This window comes from Siniperca chuatsi, linkage group LG21 (assembly GCF_020085105.1).
Source record: "Siniperca chuatsi isolate FFG_IHB_CAS linkage group LG21, ASM2008510v1, whole genome shotgun sequence".
Lineage (NCBI taxonomy): Eukaryota > Metazoa > Chordata > Actinopteri > Centrarchiformes > Sinipercidae > Siniperca > Siniperca chuatsi.
This window is the reverse complement of record NC_058062.1, coordinates 19,777,901-19,792,567: the sequence shown is the minus strand read 5'-3', so window position 1 is coordinate 19,792,567 and position 14,667 is coordinate 19,777,901. Positions and strand designations below refer to the sequence as shown.

General features: G+C 41.7%; 2 protein-coding genes across 2 annotated transcripts; both read right to left on the bottom strand.

Annotated features, from left to right (window-relative positions):
• Nucleotides 1-78: 78 nt before the first annotated feature.
• Nucleotides 79-9,312, bottom strand: LOC122868411 (26S proteasome non-ATPase regulatory subunit 11A). Its single transcript, XM_044180330.1, has 13 exons — nt 9,130-9,312; nt 8,294-8,395; nt 6,867-7,063; nt 5,655-5,712; nt 5,122-5,316; nt 4,855-4,999; nt 4,570-4,630; nt 3,292-3,354; nt 2,973-3,098; nt 2,682-2,717; nt 2,506-2,557; nt 2,022-2,165; nt 79-1,302 (listed from the first exon to the last, which is right to left on the bottom strand). Exons 1-12 carry the CDS (start codon nt 9,218-9,220, stop codon nt 2,023-2,025), a joined length of 1,269 nt encoding a protein of 422 aa, XP_044036265.1. The 5' UTR covers nt 9,221-9,312; the 3' UTR covers nt 79-1,302; nt 2,022.
• Nucleotides 9,313-10,214: 902 nt separating this feature from the next.
• Nucleotides 10,215-13,287, bottom strand: rpain (RPA interacting protein). The gene is made up of 7 exons (XM_044180334.1): nt 13,082-13,287; nt 12,754-12,945; nt 12,286-12,358; nt 11,923-12,034; nt 11,584-11,647; nt 10,667-10,807; nt 10,215-10,351 (listed from the first exon to the last, which is right to left on the bottom strand). The coding sequence occupies exons 1-7, from the start codon at nt 13,151-13,153 to the stop codon at nt 10,322-10,324; spliced, it is 684 nt and encodes a 227-aa protein (XP_044036269.1). The 5' UTR covers nt 13,154-13,287; the 3' UTR covers nt 10,215-10,321.
• Between the last annotated feature and the right edge of the window lie 1,380 nt (nt 13,288-14,667).

Sequence of the window (14,667 nt, the reverse complement as noted above, 5' to 3'; positions counted from 1 at the left end):
ACAGACAAGCTTAATGAACCAAAAGAAAAGAAAAGAAAACACATTTTCATTTCCAGGATCCTTACATCACACAACTTGCAGGTTTAAATTTTTTTTTTTTATTAGTATTTGTCTTTCTCTATGTCATATATGGTAAACCCCCGAGTCCTTGCAAAATTAAGTTCCCAGAAATGTACAGCTTGATTTTCTTCAGCGAAACCCGTCCTTTTCTGCACAACAAACCATCACGTCAGAGCGCAGAGTTCCCTCTCCAGTCACGTGTCGAGCATCAAAAGCACTTTGTGTGACTGACCGAGCTCTCAGTGGCGAGGCTTATTCTGTTCTTAAGCATTATAAAAAAAGGGGGGACAGTGTGAATACATCAGGCTTTGGATGAACAGAGATGCTTGGCAATGTTATATACAAACAGGAAGTAGGAGGGGGGGTATAGGAGACTCCAGAGTGGTGATGAATGTCCTCTCCTTGTGGCATGGTCCCAAGTGGACAGAAGAGCAATTTCCCTGTATGGTCCACGAATCCTAGAATGCCTTGTGAGTGAGTGAGACCACTCAGGGTGAAACAGGGGCGGCGCGAGAGGTCGTAGTAAGGATGTGAGGAGAAGGGAAGGGTTGTTCTGTGGGCCTCCCTTTTTCAAAACCATTCTTCAGGTGATCTAGTTAACTGTGGGGCAATTCTTCAAAACCGCAGAAATTCAAACATTCAGTTTCAGGGCTGGTTGGCAAGCTGAACAGAACAGGTAGAATCCGGTAAGAGACACAGACCAACCAACCCACGTTTACCCCCGGTTACACTCTGAGAACAGACCGAGCATGGTTTTTTTTTTTTATATATAATACATGTATGAATAAGTACTGTATATGTATTCTTTATTGTTATCTTACAAGATTCCCTGATGGCCAGCGCAGAGAGAAACGGGGGACAAAAAGGGGAAAGGGAGGCTTGTCCAATTTTACATACAGTAGAAACCAGTGGTGGGAGAAGAGAAGAGGGGCACAGTGCCTGAATTTGTCCATTGGGTGTAGCACGTTGTGTCAGATCAACCCCAGTCAGATTGGAAGGAAGAGACAGGAGGGAGGGAGAGCAGAGGGAGGACTAGGAGGAGCGGTGTGTCCACCCCGTCAGTTTGTTGATCCGTTGGGTCGTCTTCAGTTGGTCAGCTGGTTTGTTTGCTTGCTGGGTTGTTTAGTGTTTGTAATCTCCTCGTCCTCCTCCCCTCGTCCCTCCCGGGTTGAAGTGAACGATCAACGGAGGTCTGACTGGCCCGCGTCACTCCGGACAGGAGGACCGATGGTTTCACTCTCTCTGGGGGGGGGGGGGCGGGACAAAGGCAGGTCGATTTTACAGAAACATGTTTTTTTAACAAACGGTTAAACAAATGTTTTAAAGGATAAGGTTGGTGTTATATCTGCCATATTGTCAGCTGTGTCTACATTAAGGCACATTTTTAAAAGGAACAGTTTGACATGTTGTTTTTAATAGTTTCTGGACAACAATGGAGCTCTATGGGACAGAGGAAAAAGATGCATCAGGCCCAATACTTGGTAGTAGAATCAATTCATTGATTATTTTGGTCTTTTCATGGGAATTGTTGGCAATAAGAAAATTACAGAACATTACCAGCCTTATCATTTCAAATGTATTGTTTTTTAATTAGAAACCAATTTGTATTTTGGTAGTTTTGGCCAATATGCCCATATATTAGTATACGTTGTTCTAAGTATCATAAGTGTAGGGACTGTGGATAGGCATGCACCGCTGGAAACAGTTTACAACAATAAGTCAGTCAGTCTCATCTTACTGATCCATCAATAGCAGTTATTTAGAGGTCAAAATAAATGAAGTTATTACCTCAGTATGTAATCCGTTACATTGCACAATTACTGTTTTCATCTCTGCACAAGACAGTTGTAATGGACCAAAAGGTATCTCAGCCTCCAAAGTTATATTCAGGCTGCTACACCGTGTCATTTATTGAATTATCGCACACAGACACCGACATCATCAGTTCTATTGGGGCTGACCTTATGTTAGCTTCTTGGCTTTGTTGTAGAGCGAGTCGACCACTTTGCTCATGTTCTGAATGGTCTCCAGGGCCGCCTCGTACGTCTTGTCCACCACCGGTTCCTCGAAGACAATCAGCACACCTTCACCTTGGTCCAAAATACCTGTCGGGTAGGGTCGGGGTGGGATGATAAAGGGAGGAAAACAGAGAGAAAAACGGTAAAAAGCTGTTGGAGGGCTGTCGATTACAGGCGCACTCGCTGATTTTGTTGAGTTCATTTGATCCAGTAAAAAAAAAAAAAGCATTTTCAACTCTGATGGCACAGAGTAACTGAAACAAAACGCTTAAAAAATCAGCAAACTGAAACAGAATTAGTTTAGAGTGAGCGTAAATCTGATCCATCTGCAGGAAACAACCGCAAAACACAAATATTTACAACAAGAAAACACAAATATTTAACCCTATCCATGTTAGTGAACGCTAAAAGAGCTGCAGACACGTACCGTGAAACTTCTCGTCCAGGATCATCTGTGATAACTTCCTCTCCACGTCTCCCTGCAAGGCAGAAACGATCTGATTTTAGCTATTTCATTGCAACAACCTAAGGAATTACTTCAAATATGTGTACTGAAAGTGAAAGTCTAAACGGAAACATTGACAAAGACAAGTGAAATCTTACCTTCGGGAGTTTGATGAGGGAGGAAATGTGTGCTATCTGTTAGAGAAAAGAAGGACAAGCACAATGATTAAAGACCCTTAAATACGTATATTAGTAAGTATTCTTAGATACTAGAGTATACTAGTCTTCATGAACCATTGTGGAATATGATGTGAGTTTCAATAACAATACCAAAACAACTTTCATGTCTTCTATTTCCAGTTCTACCTGTTTTTCTAATTTCTTAATTTAACAACATCCTGGATAAGGTTCCACATCTGTCTGAATACGGACAGATGTTGTAAAGATTACCTGGACCCTGGAGAAAGGTTCGATGACCCTGATGAGGTTCTGCTCCAGCAGGTTGTCATACAGCTTGGTCAGATGGGTGCTGATGATGGGGTCATCCCTCAGCTCTGCTTTGTACTCTGTTAGTGCCTTGGGGGAGGGTGGGAACACGACACTTTAATCACAAATGAGGGGAGAGGCCAAAACATTATCCAAAAATCAAACAGGCAGAAAGACTCACTCACTCACAGTAGTTTCATTCATAATGTTGGTAAAGAACATATAATAGTTTGGCCACAGCCTCAACAAGATCAATATACAGCCCCGAACTCTAGACACTAACCTTTTCAAAGTCTGCCAGCGACCGGTTCTTGCTGGCTTGTGCCACACATTTCAGCGAGTCTGTCTGTAGAAAAAGAAAATAAAGAAAAGGTTAAGGTACATGACGGCGGAAGAGAGACTGAAGAATGCTGTACTATATACATAATAAATAAATAAATACAGAAAACCCAGCAATAACAATAAAATGAAATCTAAATTTCAATGACTGTTCTCTAAGCCCCGCCCCCCTCAGTTGTTTTGCACATTCTGCACTTTACAATGACAACAGCGGCACGTTCAAAGTTCTGAGTCCTTTTTGAAACCGTGTGTCCCTGAGGAAGGAAAAAGCAGCTTCTCATTTCTAGCCAGCGGCCGTGGATTTTCCCGGCTGAAATGCCAACTGTCACTGAAGTATCTTATCAGCTGTAGCCAGCTAGCTAATTTGTTGGCTAGCTCTGTCTTTTTAATGTTTCCACCTGACTCGTTTTAAAACCAGAGGAGCTGCAGGCGACGGGCTGCACACCTCCACCTTCTCAGCGAGGTAACCGAGTCCTTTCACTGTGCCCTGCTGTTCAGACTCATGCCGTGTGCAGCTTCAGATCACGGTCGCTCACAGAATGATGGAAAAAGACTAATTACTGCCTGACTTCTTTATTAAAACGACAATAGTTTGTTTTGCTGCCGCCAGAATTCTGTGACCTGTAGTGTTAAACCGCATTTGCTGTTACCACCAGCAACTAGGTGTCGCCAAATCAACCAGGACTGAAATCTTAAGGACTGACACTTTAAATATGCACTAAATAGCTGCATACATGACATTTCACTAAAAGCTGCATGTCCCAGGCAAACAGCAGTCGGGGGTTACTGAAGTGTAAACTTCCCCAAATTCAATAAAGAGCAGGACAGAGTTCCTGATGTTAGCTAAACTATCAGAGCACCTAGGACTGGAGTCCACACAGCTGTGAAAAAACTTCACAGTGGACATGAACAGGGCTTTAACATCACCTGTAACCCCCACAAACTAATGAATGGAGTTTGTTAATGATGTGCTCACGGCCTTGGAAATAACTATTGGTTAGGTGCCCAGCTAACTAGCTTAAGTTAGCCGGACATGCTAATATTTGCAGCTTACTTTAGAGCAGACAAACACACTGTTTAATCCATTCCTTTTACTTTTGCGTTAAGTTACGGTGACTAAACTATGATTGGACAATCGCTGTTCAGGGGTGGGGTTTAGCAAACAGTCAGTTAAGTTTAAATTAGAATTCAAAGTAAAATTCTTAGGTATGAAGAGTGATACCTGTCTGCCAGCATACCGCAGGGCTAGCTTGCCACTGATGAGGGCCTGGACTTCCTCAGGCCTGAAACAGAAACCATATGCATCAGACACCGCGGGACAAAAAGCTAAGACACATTCCGGGTTTTCTCCCAGTAAAAAATTATTTCACTGCATTTTGGCAACTCATATAAACATGTTAAATACTTTCAACAGTCGTACAATTAAATGTTTTAAAACCCAATATTCTATGAAGAATGGCCACAGAAACAAAATAATTATAAATGAATAGTGCAGTATACCACTTACGCGTTGAGCATGATTTTGCAGAGCAGCATGTATTTGAGGGCTGTGATGGCTCGGGGGCTGTCAATGGAGTCGTAGCCCTCAAAGGCCTCATAGAAGTAGGAGTAAGCCGTCTTCCAGTCTTTCTCCTCCGCTGCGTGAATGATCCCTGGACACACAAAACACACACACAGACATGGCAGTTTAACTGCAACAGAAATAAGCAGTTTATACACCTAGAGCTTCCTGCAGCTGGGAGTGATTTGATCAAGTGTTTGTCCTGCTTTGTACCTGACTGCATGTCTAAAGCTGCTTGTAGTTTGGGCGGGCAGTAGATGGCGTTGGCGGTCGTCCTGGCAGATGTAAGGGCGGCGCGGGCCTTAGGCAGGTTACTGAGCGCTTGGTATGTCTTACTCTCCAGCAGCTGAACCTCCACCAGCAGGGCCTTGTCGTCCATCTTCTTCAGCTCCTGCAGCAACTGGGAGCCTGGGGAAGGAAGGAAGTTTAGATCCAATGCAATGCTGTTAGCACGTTTACTTTTTCTTTGGCCCGAATAGGTGGAAAACATCCCCCATTAGAAAAAGAACACAATTACAATAAGAAATGCCATCTATCAATTTTTAAAATTAGGATGAGAAGTAAACTAAACAACATTTCAAGCTAACACCCCCCCCCCAACCCCCTTTATTTATAAATTAAATTTGTATTTTTACCTTGTGTATAAATTAAATGTATAAAAATACATTTATACACAAGGTTTCTTTTGTCTTCTAAACATTCTGTAATTGTCAAGCTAATTAAAAACACTTACACACAACACTTACCAAGTTGTAATGCCTCCTGGTAGCACTTTGTGTCCAAATACAGTGAAATGAGACGAGCCTGAGGAGAGAGGAGAACAAGCGTCTCAGCGTCCAGGTCTACGTGTTTGTTTATGGGTCTGCCCATACTCACACAGCTAGGGATGCTCATTTTTCAAGGAATTTCCTTAATCAATTATTGGACTTGTTTACAATCAATAGCTAGTTAACTGTTTTTAAAAAATGGCCCAACACAAAGCGCACATTGTTCCATAATAACAGTGTTTAAAACGTACTGGTGTGGTCCGAGATCCCCACAAAATCACATTAGTAATCAAGAGTAAATTAGGTATTTGAGCAACAGATTTAATTAACATACTATAAGTCATACTAACAAATTAATGCCTTCACTTAAAATTGCAATGCTCTGACTCACTTTTGTAGCTATTCAACAAATACCCGGACAAGTTTAAAATATTAAATATAGCAAATAATGCACAACTTCCAGGCTCCATTTTAGGATATAAATTAGATGAGATCAAACATGTTGGGAAGAGTTAGCACTTAACAGTCTAGCCCTCTTGTATCTACATGACGGGGGTAAATTGAACGATGTTTGTTCACTGTATCTAGTCCAGCGGCTGAATACACCTGCTCAGGTGCAACAGTATCCTGGGGATGCACAAATACAGTCATGCCAATGTTACCAACCCAGGGATTCTTTCAACGTTTCACTTTGACCAGTACATTGGATTAACACCTAAAAAAGGTGGGAACGTCAGTTAGAAAGTTCATGGCTTTTGTTTTGATGTTGCTGGAAAGTACTGCTTGTCTCCAGGGTTAGCACTCTTCTCCACTGTCAGTCTGGCATTAGCCTCTGGGTAGCTAGCTAAACCGAAATACCGCATAATTGGTGAAATAAAGAAGATTCCTCCGGTTAGTAAGCTTGTGTTGCCAAGTTATTTTTTCACATAGCTAGCTAAACCAGACCGACACCAGACAGATCGATCCCAATCTTGAGGTGGCCTGTCTCTTTGGGTTTCTGGACAAGGAGCAACAATGAACCACATCACGGTTTGTTTGGAAAAGTTCAGAGACCCACAGTTTCAGGCATCTTGGTGCAGTTATCTCGTGCCACTTGAGTATGAATGGCCTGTTCTCCCTCGCACAAACAAACCGGAACAGGAGAACAAACCACTTGGTGTGAACAAGCCCTGTGGCAACACCAAGTCTCACCTCTAGTGCCTGTCTGAGGAAGGTCCTCTTCTCAGTCTTGGCCCATTCTATGCACTCTAGGCAGAGCTCTACCTCCTGACCTGTGGCAGCTTCCATGTCCAGGAACAGGTCCAGCAGGGAGCGGACCAGCCGGGCTGCCTTGGCCTTGGAGATGGAGTTGAGGAATGGGCGTACATACTTCAGCAGACCCCCAAGCTCTGAGAAGATGGTGGGAGAAAAATTATTTTTAAAAAAAGAAGGAAAAAAATGTAGAAATAGAAAACAGGTGAAAATAAGCTTATAATCATTTTGCCACAATGGCTGATGAAAGCAAAAATGTTATCTGAGTAAGTCAGATTATTAAAAACAGGCAAAACTGTAAAAGGACACACTGCTAATTCAATAATGCTGATACAAGAAAAATCTTTTAATGAAAATGTCAGTCATATTTCAGAGGGGAATATTACAGGCAGCTGGTCAGTGATTCTGGCAAAAGTTAGGGATTCTGACTGAGTCATGTTTGTAAATAGGGAGTGATTTTGGACACAGCCCAGGCCTGTATAGTGCAACTTAAGTTGACGAAGGTCATACTTTCTTTTCTACTGTTCTGATGAATCACAGCACTTCCAATGGCCCATATAAGGCAAGAACAAACTTCTCATCCAAAGGCTACTCAAGCTCCTACCTTCACCAGCTACTACATTCCATGCACAGCATTTTGGCTACAGAACCTAGAACCTTGGCTACAGAACACATTTCTTAGAGATGCCCATTGACAACATTCTTTGTCTAGTACTACTGTAACTCCTTGTCTTAATCCCTGTATTTCAGTTTTAGCAACATTACTAAAAAGGCACTTTCATACAACTATGACTCTGTCATATCCTTTACAGCATTTTGCTACAAAACACATGCTACAGTATGCATTACTGCTTGAACCTGTTCTCATGTACATGTGTAAAAAAACAACAACTTTAGCTGAATTTTCAGCATGACAGCCATATGATGTAAAAACAAAAAAAAAAACAGCCTGGCGTTGAAAAATACAATGTTGTAAACAGATATTAGGTCAATGGTCACAGTTGCAGTCTGCACAAAAGTAGTGAATGACATCAGAACTCATCCATAAGGATTAGTAAGGAGGGATTTGACTTTGTCCACTCATTTTTCTCTGGTGTTTTTTTATATGGGTGCTCCCATGTACAAACCAACAATTTTGTGAGTCTTTTTGTCAGCAAAAGCAAACTACATTCCAACATGGGTTAGAACGAAAACAATCCAATTAGACCAAAATAAGTGTCAAAACCTCAGCAATGTGGGCATTGAGTCAGGAGTCTCTTATTCGTGACTGGGGTTTGAAAACTGTAGTGTTGAAAAAAAAAAAAAAAAGATTAAACAGTGTGACATAAAGCTTTGTGTGTGCCCCAATAAAACAGTATTAAAATTACCTGCAGCCTGTCCTGTCTTGGCCAGCAACCCACCCAGCTCCAGGATGCTCTGCTCTTTAACACGCACCGCCTCCTCATCACTCTCCTGGACGTCCCGCTTCACTACAACACACACACACACACAAAAACATATGATGATGATGTAATCTGATCCGTATTGACATTAATCACCGCGATATACAAACAGTGAAAATGCTGATGTGACACCCTTTCCTTCTGCCTCTAGAGACTGGCACTGAGTTAAGTCATATCATGGATAGGTTTGGTTGGATGGCAAGCAGCCAAGTGGCTAATGAAGCTGTGAAATATCAGACCTGTCAAATTAAACAATAAACGGTAATGACAGCTACGTAACTACGCTTTAATAAACAACATTAAGCACCATAGGGTGCATAAGCATAAACCAGAGGGGGTGACAAAGTAGGTGATGTTTAGAGAGTCACCTCAGTTTCACATTAATTTCCTTGTCGGCCTGACAACTGACAAGACGAGTCATAGCTGCTAACAACGCTGGCTGCATGCTAACGTTAACTAGCCAGCTGTCACCCAAGTTCCTGTCAAATGAATGAGCCGGGGTAGCTAACGTTAGCCCATCAGATAAGCTAGCCGGTATGGCACTAGCCGGCTAGCCCGCTGCTGCTGACTCACTGTGCAAGCTAGGAGAAAAAAGAGACGGCCAGCACTGGGCTAGCTAACTTAGCTTAGCTGCTAACTAGCTAACAGCAAAGCATGCTAACTCAATTGCTCCACGTTTGATGGAGGGGGTGTATTAGCTTCAGTGTCCGAACGTACATTTATTTTCCTTTCTATTGCCATACTGTGTCGATTATATTTACCTATTGAATGCAAGATATCGATAGAGGCATTCCGGTCAGTTCCAAGAAGAGACTGTGCTCTCTGAAACTCAGCCACTGCCGCGGCTGCCATCTTTCCTCTGCCTGCCTCCGCACCGCTCTGCCTGGTTGTTTTCCGGTCAGGTCGTTCACATGGTCGGAACAATTCTGCCCTCTAGCGGCGGTGCCGAGTCCTGCCTGACTAGAAGAATTAGAATCATTTCTACGGTGAATTACTGTTCAACGATGATATAATATTCACTCTCGGGTTCAATAACGATGATAGATGATCTGTCGTTTATAGCTTGTGATCCTTTAAAATGATCAATGTTTCACTGGACGCTGAGAATAGCGTTTTATTGATATTAGTCTAAAATTTGCAGCCGTTTCTTGATTAATACCGCAGAATTGCTACAGGTGAACTCTTTCCTTGTCCATATCGATGTGTTTCTAAGCATTGCATTTCAGACAGTTATACAGTGCTTTTTAATTAGGTTTGTACACACCGAGAAATTAATGTCAAGTATCAAATTAAGCGAAATTAGCCGTGAATATGGGCTGGTTACACTATTTAATTTGACAGACAAACTAGAAGTGTGGGTGTACTATTGATGGAGCTGATTTAGCTGAAGAGAGTCTATCCCCTTTTGATTGTGTGAAATACACTCCGTCAAGCCACAGCAGCCCAAGAGATTATTTGGGCCACGTTTCAAAATAGAAAAGTAAAGGGAAATGCTGCACCTGACAAAAACAGTTACATTCTAAAATACAAATAAATGTGTTTTGTTTAAATGATTAAAATGTCTGTCTGTAATGTGCACTGCAATAGCAGCCTTGTTTTGGTGGTGGAAGGTTGCATTAGTTACATCTACTGTGACTGGGGGACAGCTTGAAACGTGGGAAGACGAAGTATAGCAGGCAGGTTTCATTTAAGTAACTTGAATTTCTTAATAGTGTCAATGATAATACTTTGTGATAGTAAAATGGTGCATACACAAATTTTATCACAGCTTCAATATGACTTCAACACGTTTGAAATGGTAGTTAGAGAGGGGGTAGCATACAGTACAACAAAGAACAGCTACACATTAAATATTAAAAAATAGACTTTATTTCACAAAACATACAGAGAGCACACAAAAAAAAACTCACGAAATCTCACGAGTTAAGTCACTCATGACAGCAGTGTCTGCTTTTACAGGACAATGGACAGGTAGTCACAAACCTGAAACAGAGAAAACAACAATGAACCTGTGATGGCAAAGAATCCATCCGTCAACACTGATACTACTGTTATTGTGTGGCTCACACTGATTATTTTTCCTTTGGAGAAACTGGGTCAATCAAGTAGCAGAGAACATATGTGGGCAACAGGCCAGTACACATAATAATATGGAAAATACAGCACTTAGGACTTATGGGGGGGGGGGAATCTTCTGCAGCAGGAAGTTATGTATTTTAAGTTTCCAGCAGCAGCAACAGATTTTCTTTGGTATGAAACTTTAACGTTAAAGATGACTTGGCAGTGACTGTGCCGTACCTTGCAGCTTATCATCAGGTTGGGAGAGCTGTCTGTGTTGGGAGCTACAGAGAAAATAGGGTTGTGGAGACAGTCCTCCATGTGCTCCGACACCCTGGACTCCAGAAGATGCCGCAGGATATCGGGGGTGATGTTCTGGTTCTAAAAAGACAAGATGTACAACGTTGCACCATTTTAGCCAAATCCATTACTTAACTGAACCCTTGGCTTTTTTGCTTGTTTTTCCTCTTCCTTTATTTACAGGCTTTTTGCAGAGTCACCAAAACATATTTTTTATACAATTTAAATTCGTTTTGAGGTTTTTTTTTTGTATGTGTACAGATTTTCAACACAGGACAAATATCTGTATATGAATAAATACAGGTGTGTGTGAGTGTTCCAGTTCATTATAAGAATCATGTTGATGGGACTTTCTGCCTTTGTAATGTCTTTGTCTTGCTTCTGTTTGGGGGACAATCATTCTCTAAGTTTCGGAACAGATGTAAACAGGCTTTCTTTAGCCTGTATTTGTTTATATTTAGACAATTTTGCACCATTAAAAGAAGGCCGAATTAGCCATTAGCTGTTCCTGTTTGCATTGTACCCATGGATGTACAGACAACTACCACTGGATTACACTGATACTGAAGAAAAACTTGAAAACGTGAAGATTCTCAGGCAGGTTCTGGAGTGGATCATGTCTGTGTATTCAGATCTGACTGAGTTAGGACTCCGAAAAGAAATTAGTGCGATTTTTTTAAGCAAATTGCAGCCATTGTGCGCAAAAGGTAAACATACTTGGCTTAAAAAGATGAAAACAGAACCTCCTCACAACTTTGGCTGAGGTAATATGATTTCTAAGAAAGTATCCTGTAATATAAAACCAAGTGCCTTCATATGTCCCTCATTTCTAATAGGATAGAGCTTAACAAACAAACCTTAGTGTTAATGTACAGTCCACAGGGGCAGGAGATGAAATGGCTGTTGATGTTCAAGTTGTTCCTGCGCGACACAAGAAGCATGCTAATGTTGAATCATAAAAATGTGTTTGTTATCAACACAACTCCTGACATAAGACAGATTTCCATATGTTTGCCTGTACAACTTATGGTATAACTTAGTGCAGCTGAAAATAGAGAAGATTAAAGACATACCGACTGCAACTGGTTTTGAAAATTGTGGTAGTGTAATGATTAGTGGTTAAAAATTTGTACAAATGTGGAAACTATCAGCCTTTGTCAATATCTTATGTTATAGCAGTCATTTTTTGGACTCACGTGTGACATACGGGGCAAATAATATGCATCTCTTCCATCCCTTCCACAATGGACGATATGTACTGCTGCTCAAACTGCAGGTTCCTCTCGTACTCTTCAATAATAGACATTTCTGTGGCACGAAGAAAAGATTTCACAACTTTAGTAGGGGCTCAAAATCATCAGGCTCATACATGCTTGTTTCCAGCACATCTGCAGAAATATCTCAACCCTGCTGGTGTTACCACTGTCTATAATAATTTTCAGATATGTGGTATTCTAGATGTTTCCACTTATTTTACTGGACAGTTTTAATATCTACAGTCTGGAGCTTGGATAGAAAAAAAAAAAAACAGGATGGTTTCATTCACAGAAATGGATTACCTTGAGACAAGAGCTCCTGTTGGATTTCTTCGAGTACAGCCAGTTCATCGTACTCCTTCATGACACTGAACATCTGTTTATAAGAAAAGAAAGCAGACCTCCACTTGGTTGTAAAACTCAGATAGTTGTGGATTTGAAAAAAACATACCATTCAGCTCTGAGAGTCAGCTCCAGATGATGACACCTCAAGTCTTTGCTCTCTCACCAAGTCATTCATTATTGAGGGCAGTTTTTGATGAACTGATTTCATGTGAAGAAAGACTTATTTTGAACATTTGTAACAAGTGTTTATTAAAAAAGGTGCAGTGCAATCTGAAGGTAAAGGCAGCTGTCTCGGGGACCAAACAACTGACAGAGCTAAAAGTAACACACACACAAAAAAGAGACCCAAAGAGACAGACCTAGAAAGCATAACTAGTGAGGAAGAGACTGAAAGAAAAAGACCGAGACAGACTGAGAGAGACCGACCTCTGCCATGCCCTGTGGCCCCCACAGCGAGGGCAGCCTCCGGTCCTCTGACTGCAGGGCGGTCCACTCCTCCTCCATCACCTCCTGGACGATGATGGAGGCCCCGGAGCCGTCGCGCTGCTGGCTCTCTCCCATCTGACGGTATCTCTGCAGCAGCCTCGACCGGCTGTTTTTGAGTCGGTCTACACAGCGCTACAAAAAGACATAAGAAGTTTTTCTTATGTCTTTGTCGGTCAGAACCGCGCAATGTTACACTCTGACCAGAGCCAGCGGCGCCCCGACATGCTAGCTAGCTAGCTAGCTGACAAGTTAACATTTGAGTTCTCACCTTGCGATATGTTTCTTTCCATGGCGGAGTCGTTCCTTTATAAAGTGAACGGTGTCTGTGCAGAGCATCCATCTGTAGTGATACTAGCGAGTGTAAAGTTACATACCTACAAAGACTCGTTGAAACAAACTGACTTGAATTGTGGAAGACATGAAAAACACAACATTTCAGCTTTTAACACTGTGCCCCGGAAGTTGACGTGCGCTGCCGTGGATTGCATTATGGGTTATGTAGTTCAGTGCTGCCACGAAAGTAGGAATGATTCGGAGACAGGGCCATAGCCAGTATTTTAGAACACGTGCTTTTATAGGCGGAAAGTTGCTGAAGTATTTTCATTTTCTTGTGTAAATGTTATTTCCAGACATGATCTGAATGCTGTTTTAAAGCCAGGAATAACACTCTGGTGTAGAAATATTCTTTAATTAATAAATTCTTTATTTTTGTGTTCAAACATTAAAGGTGCTATTGATAACATTGATAACATCCAGCCACTAGATGACACACTCCCCCTCCCCCCTTCCATTCCATCCCAGTGGTTGCCAGTGAAATGAAAATAACCCTTCCCCCCCCATCATTTAATAATTATAGGGGCCCTATATTGCAACACTTACTGTAAAAGGACATTTCAATCATCCTTACACTATAAGACATTAGGTAAATATTTATATTTTAATCCAATCAAAGAGTGCAGTACAGTTCATTGCAGAGATGCTGTTAAAACCCACAGCGCTCGACAGACAGCCACAGTAAAAGCTGATATTAGCTAGCTCGTTCACATTTAAACACTATAATGAGCAGATTTACCTTCGACATGACACATTGGTAATATATTGGGAATATATTGGGACGTCCACTCCTTTCTTAAAGAAGAGCGACCATCTTTTCACAAGCGGACCAGTCCGCCACTGGCCCAGACGGACCAGTGACTGGTCAATCAACTTGCCCTGCATAAACTTGTACTGGCCCCCGGGCCATCGGTTATGTCGGACCCTGGCCCACTTCTAAATAAATAAATATTTATTTATTTATTTCTTGCAACAAATATTAGGCAGTGACCATAAGAAGTGGTACTAAAGAAGAGAAGAGCCGTTTGGGAGCCGAAAGAGCCGGCTCTTGGAAAAGAACGGTTCCGGCTCCCTTCAAAGAGCCGTAATTTCCATGACTTCTAAATCACCATTGTTTGAGAGAACTAAAACGTTAGGTAACTGGACGTCATCAGTGAATAAAGTTATAAAGGTTGTATGTTTTTGTACAGTAATCTGTGAGGCTCTGCCCCCAGAAACTCTGCAGTGTCTGTTGTTTTTCAAACCTAATTCTTGACTCATTTGTGGCCTGATGAAAAGTAAATTTATCAAATTCAGTGCCCCACATCGCTAGTTTCAAAATCAGTGAATACAGTTGTAAAGTTGTGTTTTTGTACAGTAATCCAGTAGTCAGCGAGGCCTTCGCGCCTTCCTGCCACAAGTGGACTACGCACATGAGCAAAGCAGCAGATGTTCAGGCAAGTGACGTCCTAACTGAAGACCCGCCTTGATGAGAGCACTGACATTTTCATTTTTACTCAAATAACACATACATATGTGGAA

What these genes read in the sequence shown, in the direction of transcription:
- LOC122868411 (XM_044180330.1), bottom strand. Translation starts at nt 9,220, where the DNA reads ATGGCAGCCGCGGCAGTGGCTGAGTTTCAGAGAGCACAGTCTCTTCTT. An exon ending in CGATATCTTGCATTCAATAG is followed by an intron (nt 8,396 to 9,129) that starts GTAAATATAATC and finishes TGTGTGTTGTAG; the next exon opens with TGAAGCGGGACGTCCAGGAG. An exon ending in CAAGACAGGACAGGCTGCAG is followed by an intron (nt 7,064 to 8,293) that starts GTAATTTTAATA and finishes CCATCTTCTCAG; the next exon opens with AGCTTGGGGGTCTGCTGAAG.
- rpain (XM_044180334.1), bottom strand. Translation starts at nt 13,153, where the DNA reads ATGGATGCTCTGCACAGACACCGTTCACTTTATAAAGGAACGACTCCG. An exon ending in GGCCACAGGGCATGGCAGAG is followed by an intron (nt 12,359 to 12,753) that starts GTCGGTCTCTCT and finishes TCTTATAAACAG; the next exon opens with ATGTTCAGTGTCATGAAGGA. An exon ending in ACCTGATGATAAGCTGCAAG is followed by an intron (nt 10,352 to 10,666) that starts GTACGGCACAGT and finishes TCTCTGTTTCAG; the next exon opens with GTTTGTGACTACCTGTCCAT.